The following is a 17,042-nucleotide window of genomic DNA, read 5'->3' on the forward strand; positions in this document are numbered from 1 at the left end:
TTCCTAAACATCCCTGATTTTCCATTTCTCTATCTTTCATCCTCAAAACTCCTCCTTGATCAAGCTTTTGATCCCTGATCTCCCAACCCTCTTGGTCGCTGGATGTTAATTTTCCCTGCTCCTATATAAGAAGCACCTTAGTATATTCTTCACATTAAAGGCACTATGTAAATGCATGTTATTGGATAAATTCAATAAACCATTGGGATAGCAATAAGGGAAACATGTCAGCAATTTGGGTTGGGGTTCTATCAGTTTCTTGCTATAACTGCAGCAGGTGACTGGTGGAAATCCTTGAGAAATAATGTGATTAATAATGCTTCATTTGCAAATTATACTAATATTTACTATATTTTGTTCAGAATAGAATACAGGAACATTTAGAAAGATATTGGATCAATTTCAATTTACTAAAATCAGCATTAATGGGGAAGTTATAGCCACAAAATGGGGTTGACAAACCTACAGCCCTATTAACAGCAGCAATCAGCCACCCTAACAATTTTAGAACCACTATCCAAAGCGTTATCAAAATGCCTGCCTGCTTATGGCAGTGGGCCCCTTTTAACATGCAATCATGGTTTTATGATGGACATAGCATCTTGATTTCCATTTTGGGATAGACTGGTTGAAGCATGCAGTTTCTGACAGGTTTCACTTGCAGTGCAGTCAAAGTAGTAATGAAAAGCTAAGTTTAAAATAATTTTTGTGGGTTCTATAGTCTGAGTTTCTACCACTCCAACTCCCCTCTCCCCAGTAATTGTGAAGCCTCCCTGTACTGAACTTGCTGCTAGTTCAGTTCCCTTTGGACTCCCTGAGAATTGCCCAGCCTGAATCAAGCAAGCTGCATGAGGACATAGCTAGTCCAACCTCTTCATTCCCTGTAATGGGAAAAATTAGATGAAAAAGTTAAAATTGAGGCCTATTAATTTGTAGCACTATAATTATAAATATAGTGAAAAAACTATGAAAGATAGATATTTTGCTTCTAATGTATTCAATTCCAATTAAACCCAGGAAAGCTGTTGGGCAAACTAATTAATTCTCTATTTCTAGAGGAACCGGGACTACAGTAGACCGCAGCTGGCTTAGATCTGGATCTTTCTGGCTGAAAGTAACTCCATGGGGTTTTAGGAGAATTCTTAACTGGATTAAGAAAGAATTCAACAACCCGCCCATTTACCTAACAGAAAATGGAGTTTCAGAGCATGGGGATCAAGGCCTCAATGATACCTGGAGAATCAGTTATCATAAAAGTTATATAAATGAAGTTTTAAAAGGTAGAGTACATTTTGTGCCTATCATTCTTATTTTTTTGCTAGTTTTGTAGACTCCTTATATGTTCATATTGGCAACAAAAGCAACAGATCTACAATATACTCGTGAAGCCTAGGTAATAAATAACCTAATGGTTCATTGTTACACAGGTACTACGTCAATCCAAAGTGTGCTTACTCATTTAACACTGTGAACAGTTACTAACACAGAGGCCTCAAATTTCTCCAGGTTGCGCTGTTTCTTTTTCAGCTAATTTTGCCCAAATTGGCCAAACTAGTGTGAAAGCCCACACAATGTTCAAGGCAAACAAGAAGTTTTTTTTGGCTACAGGGACAATATCCTGGATAATGATTCATGCCATCTATCTCTTAATTAAGAGAACCTATTGGCGCAGTAAGTTGAATATTGTAATTTCAAAATAAGGACCCAGATTTAAATCCACAAACCCACAGTACTGGTATTATATTCTACTTTTGACAGCTGCTCGGCACCCTGGTGAAATGAAGTTGGGCAGAGTTTCCACAAGAATAGTAGGCAGCAGAACCTGAATGATCTCATCAGTGCAGGAAAGGGAAATCCGTGGTTGGGTTAGCATTCAGGAGGCTTTAGCCCGCAACCCATCCTGCACCTAAGATGAAAGTACCAACAGAGTAGAGAATAAAATACTACATTTCCCAGTACTGTAATACTTTACGCCCATGAATATGACATAAGTATCCCCCTCTTGGTAAAACTTGGGTGTGTGTAATTTCCCAATTCAAAATGATCTGTGCTGCAAATGTAAAACCTACTATATTATTGCACACTAATTTACTGAATAATGCCATCCTTCAATGTGGAACTTTGTCAATGCTAGGATCATGAAAATATCAAGTGAAAGTAATAGAAATGCTGAAACAAGGGTGGAGGGCTGTCCTTCAAACATATTACAGTTAAATTGTACAACAGGAGTAGCACATGGGGTGGAATATTATGAAGCTGCTTTCTTTGATACTACAATAAAAGCAAAATACTGCGGACGCTGGAAATTTGAAACAAAAACAAAAATTACTGGAAAAACTCAGCAGGTCTGACAGCATCTGTGAAGAGAAGGACAGAGTAAACGTTTCAAGTCCGTATGACTCTTCTACAGATTCTGAGTCATACGGAATCGAAACGTTAACTCTGTCTTTCTCTCCACAAATGCTATCAGACCTGCTGAGTTTTTCCAGCAATTTTTGTTTTTGGTTCTTTGATACTACTATTGGTTGAATAAAGCGAACATATTTTCCCTCTAAGAGAATGTAAATTGAAAAGTATAAGGTATCTTAGGTATGAAGGGCAATGTTACAAACATGTGCTCCGGCAGGGAGACCTGGTCACAGCCACCGATATCAGGAAATTGTGAACATGCTGTTCTGAGATTTCCATCAATTTTCCCTTCTTCATCAATAGAAAGTTATGGCTATTGTGCCTATGATTTCCCGATATGTATGGCTAATTAGGAAGACTCTCTGCTGGTAACATACCTTCTTAAAATCAGCCATTTATATCTACAATAAATGTTATAAACTTTTGGCTCTGCCTGAATCACTAGTTTTGTTAAAAAGTAATGCACTTTTCCCTGTGCACTTGTAACTTTGGCCCTTATGAGCCACAAACACACAAGTAACTAGGCAGTTATATAAAAATTTTTAAAAACCGTGGAAAAAAAATCAAGCCCATCAAATCTCATTCTATCCATTAGCAACGTGAACTCCTGGAGGTGGCAAAAATTAGAAAACAATCGGTTTATAGTTTTGGGAAGAGAACTTCTAAATTCCAATAATTCTGCTTCCTAAATATTTGGCATGTAAACATTTTTTCTCACCTAGAATCTTGGGGTTGGATTTAACGGTTTTCAGTGGGGTGAGGGAGGCAGAATGGGAAGTGAGTGGTCCACTTGCTCCCGCACCCGCCGTCTCAGCTTGACGAATCAAGTGTCAGACAGCCAACTACGTTGCAAAGCGAGGCTCCACATTCAATTGGCAGTCCAGACCAGGATGTCATGCGGCAGAGGGGTTACACCGTGAAGAGGGAGTCAGTCACAGCTACAAATTTAAAGGCTCCCCCACCCCCCCACTACATTCTGAACCTGCCTTCATTTATTATGCAAGGCTCAAAAAAGTCAATAAATAAAGCCAGAAATCATAAAGGCACTGCCACCTTCACCAGCAGAATCTGCTACATGCAGCCATGATCCCTTCGACAGACCTGTTTTTCTGCCTGTGTGCTGCATTGTCATACCTGCTGTAAAGCACTGCCAAACGTTTTCCTGTTTGACGCCTGAAAAATGCAATGGGCACTGAAAAAGTGTGTATAAGTGGCTCTTGGTAATTCTAAAAAGGTTGGCGGGCTTCCAATTTTGGCGCCTGCTCACCTTCAGTAATTTCTGAGACTGGCCCAGTGACGTTGTATTGCCGACGCAACATCATGGCATCATATATTCCATTCGCATGGGGGGTGCCCGCCTAATTTGCGAGTGTAAAATCCAGTCCATAGAATCATAGAATGGTTACAGCACAGAGAGAGGCCAATTGGCCTGTTGTGTTCATGCTGGCTATCTGAAGGAGAAATTCATTTAGTGCTGCTGCCCTGCAAACCTTTCCTTTTCAGATAGTGATTCAATTCCCTTGTGAAAGCCTCAATTGACCCTGCATCCAACACATTTTCAGGCAATGCACTGAAGATCCTAACCACTCACTGTGTAAAAAGTTTTTCTTAATGTCACCATTGCTTCTTTTGCCAATTACTTTAAACCTGTGCCCTTTAGTCCTTGATTCTTCCACCAATGGGAACAGTTCCTCCCTATTTGCTCTGTCAAGATGCTTCATGATTTTGAATACCTCTATCATATCTCCTTTCAACCTTTTCTCCAAGGAGAACAGTCCTAACATCTCCAATCTTTCTTAGTAACTGAAGTTTCTCATACCTGGAACCATTTTCATGAATCTTTTCTGCACTCTCTCTAATGCTTTCACATTTTTTTATTCACTCATGGGATGTGGGCATCATTGGCTAACCAATATTTATTGTCCATCCCAAATGCCCTCTGAACAAGGGCAATTAAAAAGCCAATCAAATTGCTGTGGGTCTGGAGTCACATGTCAGCCAGACCAGGTAAGGACAACAGATTTCCTCCCCTAAAGGACATTAGTGAACCAGATGGGTTTTTACAAAAATCAACAATGGTTTCGTGGTCATCATTAGGCTTTTAATTCCAGATTTTTATCGAATTCAAAATCCACCATCTGCTATAGTGGGATTCGCACCCGGGTCCCCAGACCATTACCCTGGGTCTCTGGATTGCTAGTCCAGCGACAATACCACTGCACCATTGCCTCCACTTCCTTCCTAAAATGTGGTGGCCAGAACTGGGTGCAATACTTCAGTTGAGGTTTAACATAACTTCCTTGCTTTTGTACTCAATGCCCCTATTGATAAAGCCCAGGATGCCACGTGCTTTATTACCTGTCCAGCTGCCATCAATGATTTACGCACATGTACACCCAAGTCTGTTTGCTCCTGCACCTCCTTTAGAATTGTATCCTTTATTTTATATTGCCTCTCTGCATCCTTCCTACCAAAATGAATCACTTCACACTTCCCTGTATTAAATTTCAGATACCCACTTGTCCAAATTCTAAATTATCCTCCTCATGGCTCACAATGCTTCCAAGTTTTCTATCATCCTCAGATCTTGAAATTGTTCCCTGTAAACCCTGTAAACCAAGGTCTAGATCATATATAGATATATATATATATATATATATAATATAAACCAATCCCTGGAGAACTCCACTATAAACCTTCAGAAAAAACAACCGTTCACCACTACTCTTTGGGTGGAATTTTCCCTGAATTGCACTATGTGCAGTAGCGGATGTGAAAACAAGCATTTTATCCGCTGGCCGTAATGGCAGGTTTTTGCGCCATATTGTCCGCATCCTGGCATGTCCTGCCTCATTAATAATGCATGCATGGGAAACACGCCAGATCGCTAGTGGGTGGGCTTGGATTGCCCGCCATGCCGTGACCTCAGCCCTTCCTTGCTCCGGGCACCATATTTAAAGCATACAAGAGCATACCCTACTGCATGTCTTCAGACCAGAGGACTGCTCTAGGCACCAGATGGCCCCAAGAACAAAGAAGATGGCAGCCCCCAAATTTAGTGACTCCTCTCTGGGGCACCTGCTGGAAGTAATGGAAGTTTGCCGCGAACTCCTCTACCACTGCTATGAGCAATGAACAGCCACCAAGCTCACCAATCCAGTTTGAGAGGCAGTGGTGGTGAGCAGTAAAGCCCTCCAAAAGAGGACAGCCACTCAATGCCACAAGGGGAGGAATGATCTCCTCTGTAACTCATCACTCTCAACTCACACTCTCACAAACCCATTACACATGCACAGAGTTGGCACTCACTGCAAGCTCAAGGGACATCACCGCTTACACTCTCACAAATACCCTCATCTCCCCTGCCCATCGTTTCCTCATGCCTTCCATGGTACACTCACACTCTACACATGCCAAAAATCCTTCTCGCCTGGTGTGGCAGGCATCTTGCTTACACTCTCTCCATCTGTCTCCATGCAGGATGAGCTAGCTCACAACAACAGGGAGATGTTCCAGACTGGTGGAGGAATGCCCGACATCAAGGTCTTCATGGCCTTTGAAAATACAGCCATCCAATTGGTTGGTGAGGTTGTGGACCGTTCCTGCACATACAGTGACGTTGGCGGTGTTCAACCAAATGAGGATCCTGCAATGCAACATCCATCAGCCAACGACACTGAGTGATGTCTCCTGTTTCACCGTCCTTTGACATGCACCAATTATCTCTCTTTTCTATCACAGACATATCCGAGAAGCAGCTGAGGGTGGCCATGAGCCAGGTCATAAACTCCAGCTCCAAGGACACCTCAGAAGAGGATTTCGCAGACACCAGTAAGACCCGTCACAGCACTCACCCACAACCACCACCAGCAGAGACACACACCTCAGTGGGACCCGATTAGCCTCATGATCACAATCTGGTATGCACACTGCACTGTCTGATCCACAGCAGGTTGAGGCAGGGAAATCCAAGGATGCTGGTGCTCTGGAATCTGGTGAAGTCAAGACAGCTGATGAGCCCCTGGACTCGGTTCTACCTCAGTTGCTGGAACTGCAAAGACAAGCTCAGGACCATTAGGAGAGGCTGTCTGCTGCACTCAGATTGCACAGCACGATAGAAGAGTTTGTGCGTCTTCAATCTGAGATGATAGCGTTGGTATGCCAATGCATTGAGGTAAACACTGGTAGGATGGGGGCTGCCATGGAGATCTTGGTCCAGGACATTTGTCCTGCACTAATACAGGAGCTACACTCCATCACTGAAGCACTTGCTGGCATCCATCAGTATCAACATGAGTGGGGGGGGGTGCGAAACGGAGCATCTCAAGCTCATTGCAGCTGCCCCTTCCTCTCAAGGAGTCAGCCAGGGGCCCTCAGGCACCCAAAGGGAGGAAGGTCAGCAGGTGCACACCTCGGGGCTATCCACCAAGGTAACTCCGGGAGTGGCCGGCCCATCCGATTTCTTTATCCTGTGAGCCCACAGCTGCGCCTCCGCAGGCCGAGGAGGGTGCCACTGCCACACCGCAGTACCCTGAAAGTAGGCCGAGGCCCTCCAGGTGTTGGCCCTCCAGAGGACGCCCATCAAGGTCATCACTGGTAGCAGTCAGCTAGCTGCTCCACCTCCGTTGTGGATTGTGGGCAGAGCACCAAGACGTAGTGGCAGGGTGAGGGAGGTTAATAAGATGTAGTCGCACAGTGTAGGCAGCTACACAGATGCTAATCACTTGTGCATAATGTTCAAAATTGTAAATAAACTCACAAAAATGTCTCCTTGTCTATGGCTCCTTGTTGTTATGAGCAGTGTTCATGTCATTCAGATGTGAAACCCTGGCTCCTGCACATGATAAAGGCAAGTGTCTCAGACAAAAACAGAAAATGCTGGAAAAACTCAGCAGGCCTAACAGCATCTGTGGAGAGTAAAACAGAGTTAACATTTCAAATCTGTATGACTCTTCTTCAGAGCTCTGAAGAAGGGTCATATGGACTCGAAACATTAACTCTGTTTTTCTCTCCACAGATGCTGTTAGGCTTGCTGAGTTTTTCCAGCATTTCTGTTTTTGTTTCGGATTTCCAGCATCCGCAGTATTTTGCTTTTATCACAAGTGTCTCAGTCAAGGGTCCCTTCTCTGCGCAATGTGTAACCTTCAGAGCAAAGTGATGGTCCAGCTTCACATTCACTGGGTGCATTAGTGATAACCTGCACTTCGATGTGGCTTGTTTCCAGAATGTCTTGGGCAGGTATCACAGAGTTCCGTGATTTTCTCTGTACTCTCAGCACCTTTGAGATGGGACAGGCACACACCCCAGTGTCCCCCCGCAAACCCCCCCCCGCAAACCCCCCCCGCCCCCCGCCCCCCCAAGCCTCCATCTCTTCAGCATCTGTGTCTGGTGATGTGTGGTCCTGAAAGGGACAGGTGACGAAGGCTGCCAAAGGATCAGATGCTGTTAAAGTATCACCACTGCATCTTCATGATATGCCTGCAGCTGGACAGGAGTCAGATGTTCACAGAGGCAATGTGAAGATTTATGGAGTGTCCTCACTGCATATCGTCATCATCCTTCTGGAATCTTGCGGCTATTAGGTCTTCCATTGCATCTCCATGGCATAAGCCTGATTACTGAGGGTATGTGCGCTGCCATCTGCCAGACAGGTGTCAGATGTTCACAAGTGCAATGTGACAATGTCAGGAATGTCCTCACCGTATGTAATCATCCTCCTCCACAAATTTTGCAGCTGTTAGGGCCTCACGAGCATGCCTGCCTTTTCTGGCCACTGCAATGGCCTCATCTTCCAGGATCACATCACCCTCATCCCCTTCGATGTCCTCCCCATCGGAGGAGACGTGCAACTCTCCCATTTCCTCCTCAGCTAGGTCCTCCCCCCATTGCAGCGCCAGGTTATGTATCATGCAGCATGCTATGATGATGGGTGGCACCATCCACGGATTGTACTGCTGTGGCCGCCAGACCTGTCAAGGCACTGGAACCTTATTTTTAAGATGCCAATTGTGTGCTCCACCAATGTCCGGGTTGCAGCATTAGCCTCATTGTATTGTCTCTCTGCTGCAGACTGAGGTCACCGCATTGACGTCATCAGTCACATCCTCTGTGGGTAGACCTTGTCCCCAAGGAGCCAACCCTGCAGCCTGTGTGGACTCTGGAAGGTGTTATTATTACTTCAGTATCTGAAGAATCACAAATGATACTGAACTCTGTGCAATCAGCGAAAATCCCTACTTCTGACCTTATGATGGAGGGAAGGTTATTGATGAAGTAGATGAAGAAGGTTGAGCCTAAGATGTCCTGGAGCTGAGATGTCCTGGGGCTGAGATGAATAGCCTCCCAACAGCCATCTTTCTTTGTGCTAATTGTGACTCCAGCCAATGTAGAGTTTTCCCCTTTATTCCTAATTGACTTTAATTTTGCTAGCACTCTTTGGCCCCACACTCTGTCAAATACTGCCTTGAGACCAAGGATAGTCACTCTGTCACCTCTGGAATTCAGCTATTTTGTCCATGTTTGGACCAAGATTGTAATGAAGTCTGGAGCCATGGTGGAATCCAAACAGAGCATTGGGCGAGCAGGTTATTACTGTATAAGTGCTGTCAATGACACGTTCCATCACTTTGCTGATGATTGACAGTAGGCTGATGGGACAATGGCTGGTTGGATTTGACATGCTTTTAATAGACGAGATACCCGAGCAATTTTCCGCATTGTCGGGTAGATGCCAGTGTTGCAGCTGTACTGGAACGGCTTGGTTAGGATGCAGCTAGTTCTGAAGTAGAAGTCTTCAGTGCTACAGCCATGTTGTTGGGGCCCACAGCCTTTGCTGTAGCTAGAGTCTCAAGGAATTTCTTGATATCATGCCTTTCAAAAGTTCATCTACATTTTTGGTCACAGGTTGCTCCTGACCATTCTGTATTAGCAAGTCAAGTATTGTTCCTTCCCGTTTCCATGACCATTTGAGTCGTTTGGCAGATCTGAAATACCAAGTTACTTTTCCTAAACAAAAACAGAATTACCTGGAAAAACTCAGCAGGTCTGGCAGCATCGGCGGAGAAGAAAAGAGTTGACGTTTCGAGTCCTCATGACCCTTCGACAGAACTTGAGTTCGAGTCCAAGAAAGAGTTGAAATATAAGCTGGTTTAAGGTGTGTGTGTGTGTGTGTGTGTGTGGGGGGGGCGGGGGGAGGAAGAGAGAGAGAGAGAGAAGTGGAGGGGGGTGGTGTGTGGTTGTAGGCAAAAGCAGTGATAGAAGCAGATCATCAAAAGATGTCACAAACAACAGGACAAAAGAACACATAGGTGTTAAAGTTGGTGATATTATCTAAAGAGGGTTTTAGTAAACACCTTGTCAAACAACAGGAGGGAAATGGAAAGCAATGAAGGTGAGCAAGGCAAAAGAGAGGTACGGAAATCTTGTCGCAGAGAAGAACAGAACTTCAAGGAGGTAGGCATTTCTTGAAGAGCAGTGGCAGTCAATTAAACACAGAAATAAAAACAAAAAAACTGCGGATGCTGGAAATCCAAAACAAAAACAGAATTACCTGGAAAAACTCAGCAGGTCTGGCAGCATCGGCAGAGAAGAAAAGAGTTGATGTTTCGAGTCCTCATGACCCTTCGACAGAACTTGAGTTTGAGTCCAAGAAAGAGTTGAAATTCTATTATGAAATTATAATTCAACTCTTTCTTGGACTCGAACTCAAGTTCTGTCAAAGGGTCATGAGGACTCGAAACGTCAACTCTTTTCTTCTCCGCCGATGCTGCCAGACCTGCTGAGTTTTTCCAGGTAATTCTGTTTTTGTTTTGGATTTCCAGCATCCGCAGTTTTTTTGTTTTTAAGTTACTTTTCCTATTCACTCTAATATTCCCAATTAATCTTCAGCAAATCAAACTCCACCCATCACAATTGTATTCTACTCCTTAAAGTAGAAATTAGTTGCTATTACAGTGTTCTTCAGGCAGAAAATACCCTATCACGTGCATTGCGTACTGCCAGATTGGTGTAGGCAGCATTGCAGGTATTCTGGGTGGATGCCTAAACCAGCCATTTGCCTCCTTGCCTACATCAAAGAGGGACTCAGCTCCTTTGCAGGATCTCTAGGTAAAATCAATTCATTGTGCCTAACCTGCCTGCCCTTTCAAAAAATTGGCGGTGGACACTAAAGGATTCAGATCTTTTGATTTTTTTTTTCATAGCTTGCATGAAGGCAGGAGGAATGGAGTGCTCTCTTGACTCATTGCAAATAACCCCCACCATCCCACCCCAACCCCCCATCACCAAGCCCCCTTTACCCTCTCTAATCCCCTTCCCAGGACTTAGCTTAGACCCGTTGCTGGTGAGGCAAGTGGGTCAATTTTTACCATTTGCAACACTCAAGCTACCTTTACTGAGTCTGCAACAGACCCAGACAAATGTTTACCTCCTTACATCTTCCCTGATTTGAGTTTAAAATGCCCATTCGCATCCTCTGTCCCATTTAGTGACTAATAACAGATGGTTGTAACTGGAAGGTTTGGTTGTTGTGTCGGTTGGTTACAAATTTTTAAACAATACTTACATTGAAATGAAACTCAGGTTAACTATTTTCTTTTCTGTATGTACACACAGCCATTAAGCTTGATGGAATTGATATCCGTGGCTACACAGCATGGTCATTGATGGACAACTTTGAATGGGCTGTAGGATATGCTGACAGATTTGGTTTATTTTACGTGAATTATTCTGACCCCTCTTTACCTCGCATTCCTAAAGCTTCAAGTAAATACTATTCTACAATTATACGCTGTAATGGCTTCCCTGATCCAGCTTTAGGACCGCACAAGTGTCTCCAGTTGGAAAGTAAGCAAACACATTTAAGTATATATGTTAATATCTGAGGTGCACATACTTAGTTGCTTTGACCAAAGACTTTTCTTAATTTTGCTGTTATAATTTTTAGACACTTTTCTCAAGATTATTTTAGCATATATTTATTGTACCAAGTGAAACATTTTACTTATGGTAACTGTAACTGGTTTGTTTTGCTAAAGTTAGAATCGAGTACATCGTTTCTGGAAAAGTTGTGTGATAGAACTGTGAACTGCACCAGGTTTTACCTAAGCTGGTAGAGGAAATATTGTTAATTTGCAGCACTGTAATTCTTTTTAATGAACACAAATTATATATACTTTTTCCTATGCTATTTTTTGTGCTTGGGGTGTAGGTGACACGGGTAAGGATAAATTTATTGCTCGCCCTTCATTGTCTGAGGAGATGGTGGCAAGCCTTGTCCTTATACTGCTGCAGTCCTGGTGATGATGCTCATTATATTATGTCAGTCCAAACCTGGGTGTTGTCCTGGATGGCAGTGGCTGCTTCTTTATTGGAGGATTTGTAAATTTTGCTATGGAGTCATTCACTGGTAGTGCCACTCCTATGACAGATGCAAAGTTATTGGTGAAGCAATTGAAGGTGGTTGGCCCAAGGATGCTCCCTTAAGGAACTTCTGCAGTGATATCTAGGGCCTGTGTTGAGTTGCCTCTGATAACAACAATGATTGTCCTTTGCTTCAGTCATTAGTGGGTTTTCCCTCCTAACTATACTAACAAATTTAATTAGGATTTCTTGGCTCCATACTCAATTGAATGCTGCCTTGATAGCAGGGGCAGACACTCTCAACTCTCCTCTGGTATTCATCTCAAGCTCCATGTCTGGATCAATATTATTATTTAGGAGTTTAATAGCTCTTACAGAACCTGAAGCAAACATTGGTGGGTTAATTATTGGTCAATTGGTGGGTTAATTATTGGTCAATTGGTGTTGCTTGATGGCACTGTTGATGGCTGTATGTGTCATTTTACTAATGAATGGGAAGAACATGATAAGGCAGTCCATCGTCGAATTAGATTGATTCTGTTATGTGTAGATTGTCAAGATGATGATGGTTGGCTAGTGGAGTTCCTAGATCTTCAGCACCACAGTTGGAATGTTGTCATGTTATGAGAGGGCAGGTGGTAATTGCCAGGATGACCAAATCCCAAAGGGAAATTTGGCCAAGCTATCATAACAATTTGCAATTTGTACTTTTATTATGTGGCTATATGTGTACTGAAGTCAGAAGTAGAGAGTCCACTACCAGTTTTGGAGATTTTAAAGGTTAAAATAAAACATTTATTAATAAAATCAAACTTAAACACACAAGATCACAGTTACACAGTTACATTTAGTCTTATAATGTTTTCCAGAAGATTTCTACCTAGCTATACTCCCAAATAAACACCCTTTTCTAGGCAACAGTTCAAATAGATTCTTAATCTGTAATACATCCAGTAATATTACTGCAAGGCACCCACTGTCGCTATAAGGGAAGTATTTCACAAGCTTCTCTCTCCCTCTCACTCAACACTGGAAATTCAAGGCTTTTAACAAAACCTTGCTTTCTGGAACAAGCAACACTTCTCTGGGGTGGCTAGAGGCTGCTCCCTCACAAGCCTTTCTTCACACAGACCACCTTTCAAGATCTCACATAGTCACTCCTCATACAGCTTTCAATCTTTCCTTAAATGTATTTTCTCCCTTTTGATTTTTTAAATCCATTGTTTCAAACTTCCTTTGAAACTCAAGCTCTTTCAAACATAAGATCTTTCAAATTTTCATCTTGTCTTTGCTTTTGAGTGAATGAAGCATATCCCTCTACTTGTTTACCTATAAACTCCAGCAATATGCAACCATTTTCCTTGTCACCTTCTAATTCCCCTTTGAAATTCAAATAACCTCTCAGCTTATCTACAAATGCAAATATTAGCCCGTCCATTTCCAATTCAAAATGTCTGCTTTTACACTTAACCTCTTTAAAGATTTAAACCTTGCTCTCGGTTTTCTGTTTAATTAAATTAGTCACACACACAAACATACACACACAGCCCCCACAAGCCTGCTTCAGTATCTCACAGTAATATTAGGAAAAAATATTTCCTTTATGCCCAATGTACTCAGTGCTGCTTAACATCACATGAAGTGAACCAAACTGGCTGAACCCTGGTTACAAGAATGAAACTTCAGGAGACTGAGTAGGATCATTTACTTGTCAACTTTGACTGAAGAAATCTGCACCTGCTGGACTTCACCATGGTTGAGGATAAGGACATTCACGGAGCCTCTTCCTCCTGTTACTTGTTACAGTCTTCACCATCATCTTCAGCTCAATGAAGGCGCTGATTGGTTGGCTGCAGGACAACTTAACTCTGTCTATAATTTGCTGATTTTGGTGTTTAGCATATGCATAGCCACATGTTGTAGCTTCACTGGGTTTCTACATCATTCTAATACTTGCCAGATGCTGCTTCTGGCATCCCCTTTTTCACTCTGCATTGAAGCAGATTTAGTCTCCTGATTTGATAGTGATGGGTATAATTCTGCTCCTGACAATGGCCCATAGCATCGCAAAAATGCCCAGTTTTGGGCAGCTAGATCCGTCCTTAATCTGTCCCCCAGCGCAGTGTTAATTTCACACTAAGTGGTGGAAAATGTTGTCATGATCGAGACAAGATTTTGTCTTCAAAAAAAGTGATTACTTCCATTAGGGTTACTGTGACAAATGTATCTATTCTATCTGGGGGACATTGACTGACTGATATGATTCTGTGAGTATGACACTGTCAGGCTGTTGCTTGATTAGTCTGTGGAACAGTTCTCTGAATTTGGACACCAGTTACGCCAGAAGTTGACAAGGAAGATTTTGCAGGATGGATTTGGTTAAGATTGTCTTGGTCTTCATTGTCAATAAATCCATATAATTTTGTCTTCCTTAAACTTTGTAGCCATTATTTACAACAGGATGGCATTCTATGTCAAGGTATTTCAATATCATTAGAAGTTAATTAAACAGCATGGGACTGGAGTTGTGTATTGCCCAAATTAGTGAACCAGTTGGATTTTATGACAATCCAAAAATTTCCAAGTTATTTTTCTGGTGCTAGGGCACTTATATTGAGTTCAATTTGATAACTTCGGCTGGGTTGATAGTCCAGTACCATAACCATTAGGTTAATATATTCATATACGGTCAATGTATATTTCATTTGTGGTTTATAGATATAATTTATCCTTTTCTTCATTGGCCACTGGTATCATAACTATCTGCAATGCATATATTCAATGTTTCATGAAAACTTTAGAGTACAAACCCATGCATACTGCATTAGTATGTTATCTCTCTATCAGTTTGTCATGAGGCATATATCACTTCAGTTGGAGTCCTGATTACCTTACTGAATTAAATGCTGATGAATTTCTGAAACTGGGAATAAGACCAGGGCTCTCTCAGTCACCCGGTTTAATGGAAGATCAGCAGAAAACACAGAGAAACAGCATAAACAGTTGCTTATGCTGTTTCTCTGGCGTTTCCACCAAAGTTACAGCAGGAGGTTTGAGGAAATTAACTCACCGTGGAAATTTCAGGTGCTGGTAATTAAAATTATTAGATTAAGTACGTTTTTGTCTTTTTAATTTTAATAATTCTTGGAGAAATACATCAATTATTATTTTTGGTACTAATGAACAAGTGACAGTATACGAGATAGCTTTTCACCGAATGTTTACAAGTTGCTTTATTTTCTAGCTACCTCCATGAAACCCGCAACAGTGAAACCCACATCTACTATCAAAACAACCACAATGACAACTGACACTGGAAGGGTTCATTTTCTGGGATTAGAAATATCTAATGTGGATGCCACAAGTGCTTTGTATACTTTGTTCGTTATTTTAATAATTGCTGTTGCTTTGTTGGCTATCTTTTCATACAAAACTTGGAAGATGAGAAGAGTAAACAAACAAAACAAACAACTAAAATCATCTCCTCACACAACTGAATTATCAATATGTCAGAACACTAAGTTCTGAAGTTAGAACCTCTGCGGGAGAAGGGAGATGAGGGGAGGAGATTCCAAATCTCCCAGCATATTTGCTGCAGAAACCCAAAAGAAACAGTTGTTTAAACTGCTTTCCTAGAGCTATTGCTGAAATATGTTAGGAGATTGAAACAACCCTCACACAACTCTCAGGCAGGGATAAGTTTCATGTAATCTAAATTTTCAATAACTTTCAAGTTATTGTTTTTTTTATTGTAATCAACACTCGACAATTTAGGGTTGGAGTCTCCAGGAATTAAAAGATTAATCTCCCGGGTACTGCTGTGAGCAACCAGGAGAAAAATCATAGGGCAATTAAAAATTGTGGTGTTTTTATTTTCTGTGAACACTTTAATTTATGCGTTTAAATATATGGATGGGACATGAGTAAAGAAAAGATTGTTTGGATGATTCTTGGTTATCAAGTCAATCATATAATGAAAGGTCTATTAGCTTTCCAGGTGGCTTGAGAAGGTAATGCTCCACTGCTGAGCAGAGAGACCATGCTGTCCATGTACCCAAATGGTTAAAGCTGGCAGGTGATTGGTGATTTAAAAAAGGAATATGAGTTACTTGGGTTTATAAATAAAGAAACAAAATAGAAAATCAAAGAGATGAAGCTAGAACTTCATATTGTTCAGCCTTAGCTGTGAATATTGTGGACATTTCTGGACACTGCACTTCAGGAAAAGATGTAAAGGCCTTAGAAAGGACACAGGATGTGCAACAGGATGTTACCAGGGATGAGGGTTTTCAGTTCTGAGGAGAGGTTAGAAAGTTAGAACTGTTTTCCTTGGAACAGAGGAAGTGAGATGATTTAATAGAGGATTTCAAGATGATGAGAGGTTTTGATATAGAAAAATTATTCCCTTTGGTGAATGGGTCCATTACTAGAGGTTCAAAATCATTAGCAAAAGAATCAGGAAGGATTTGAGAATATTTTACTCAGTTGTCAGGATCTGGAACACTTTCTGTGGAAGTTAATTCCATAAATAATCTTTAAAAGGAATTAGACATGTACACGAGAATGAAGAACTTTCAGGGTTACAAACAAAAGGTAGGCATCTGGGAATAAGCACAACTCTCTTCCAAAGAGCCAGCACAGGCCTAATGGACCAAATGGCCTCCTTCTGTGCTGTAGGTTTCTATGGTTCCATCTTATTCTAAATATGGGTGTGTACAATGACCAATGGCATGATTGTGGGCCAGTGTGGTTAGACGCAGGGAATCACGTGATGAACCCTCCAGGAGAATGACTAGGATTGGCAATGCTTAGATAATGTAGTCCATGAAATATGATTTGTTTTAATAAAAAATTTACAAGCAAACTTAACACTCAGATTTTACTTCAAACTTAATTTTCATCTTTATGTAAAGTATTTCTGTTCTGGTTTGCACTATTTGAAAGCCCTGTCAGAATCACAAAAGCTATAGGTATGTAATTTCCCTGGCTAACTTTATTTAGAGAATGATGCACAATTTCAGGTACAAACTCTTCTGATTCTAGGGATGACACCACTGCTCTGAGATGAAAATTTTGCACAAGTCAAATTAAATGACGGTGACAACTAAAGGAGAGTGCCACAAAGAGGGACAACAATTTAGAAAGCTTCTGGAGAATTAAGTGGCACCTCAATCCATCCTAACCTTTGCTAAGCTTAGACAGATATGGGGTTAACAAGTAAGAAGGCTGATGAAAAAGGCTCCCACAGGTGCAGACATGAATCTGTACATGAG

General features: G+C 41.8%; 1 protein-coding gene across 1 annotated transcript in view; it reads left to right on the forward strand.

Moving 5' to 3' along the window:
- LOC121284671 (lactase-phlorizin hydrolase-like) overlaps positions 1 to 15,297 on the forward strand; it is a 78,865-nt gene extending 63,568 nt beyond the window's left edge. The window contains exons 16-18 of the mRNA XM_041200230.1: positions 1,057 to 1,280; positions 11,023 to 11,253; positions 15,014 to 15,297. Coding sequence (XP_041056164.1) covers positions 1,057 to 1,280; positions 11,023 to 11,253; positions 15,014 to 15,297 — 739 coding nt within the window. The remainder of the gene's footprint in view (positions 1 to 1,056; positions 1,281 to 11,022; positions 11,254 to 15,013) is intronic.
- Positions 15,298 to 17,042: the final 1,745 nt, after the last annotated feature.

Source organism: Carcharodon carcharias, chromosome 12 (assembly GCF_017639515.1).
Source record: "Carcharodon carcharias isolate sCarCar2 chromosome 12, sCarCar2.pri, whole genome shotgun sequence".
Taxonomy (NCBI): Eukaryota; Metazoa; Chordata; class Chondrichthyes; order Lamniformes; family Lamnidae; genus Carcharodon; species Carcharodon carcharias.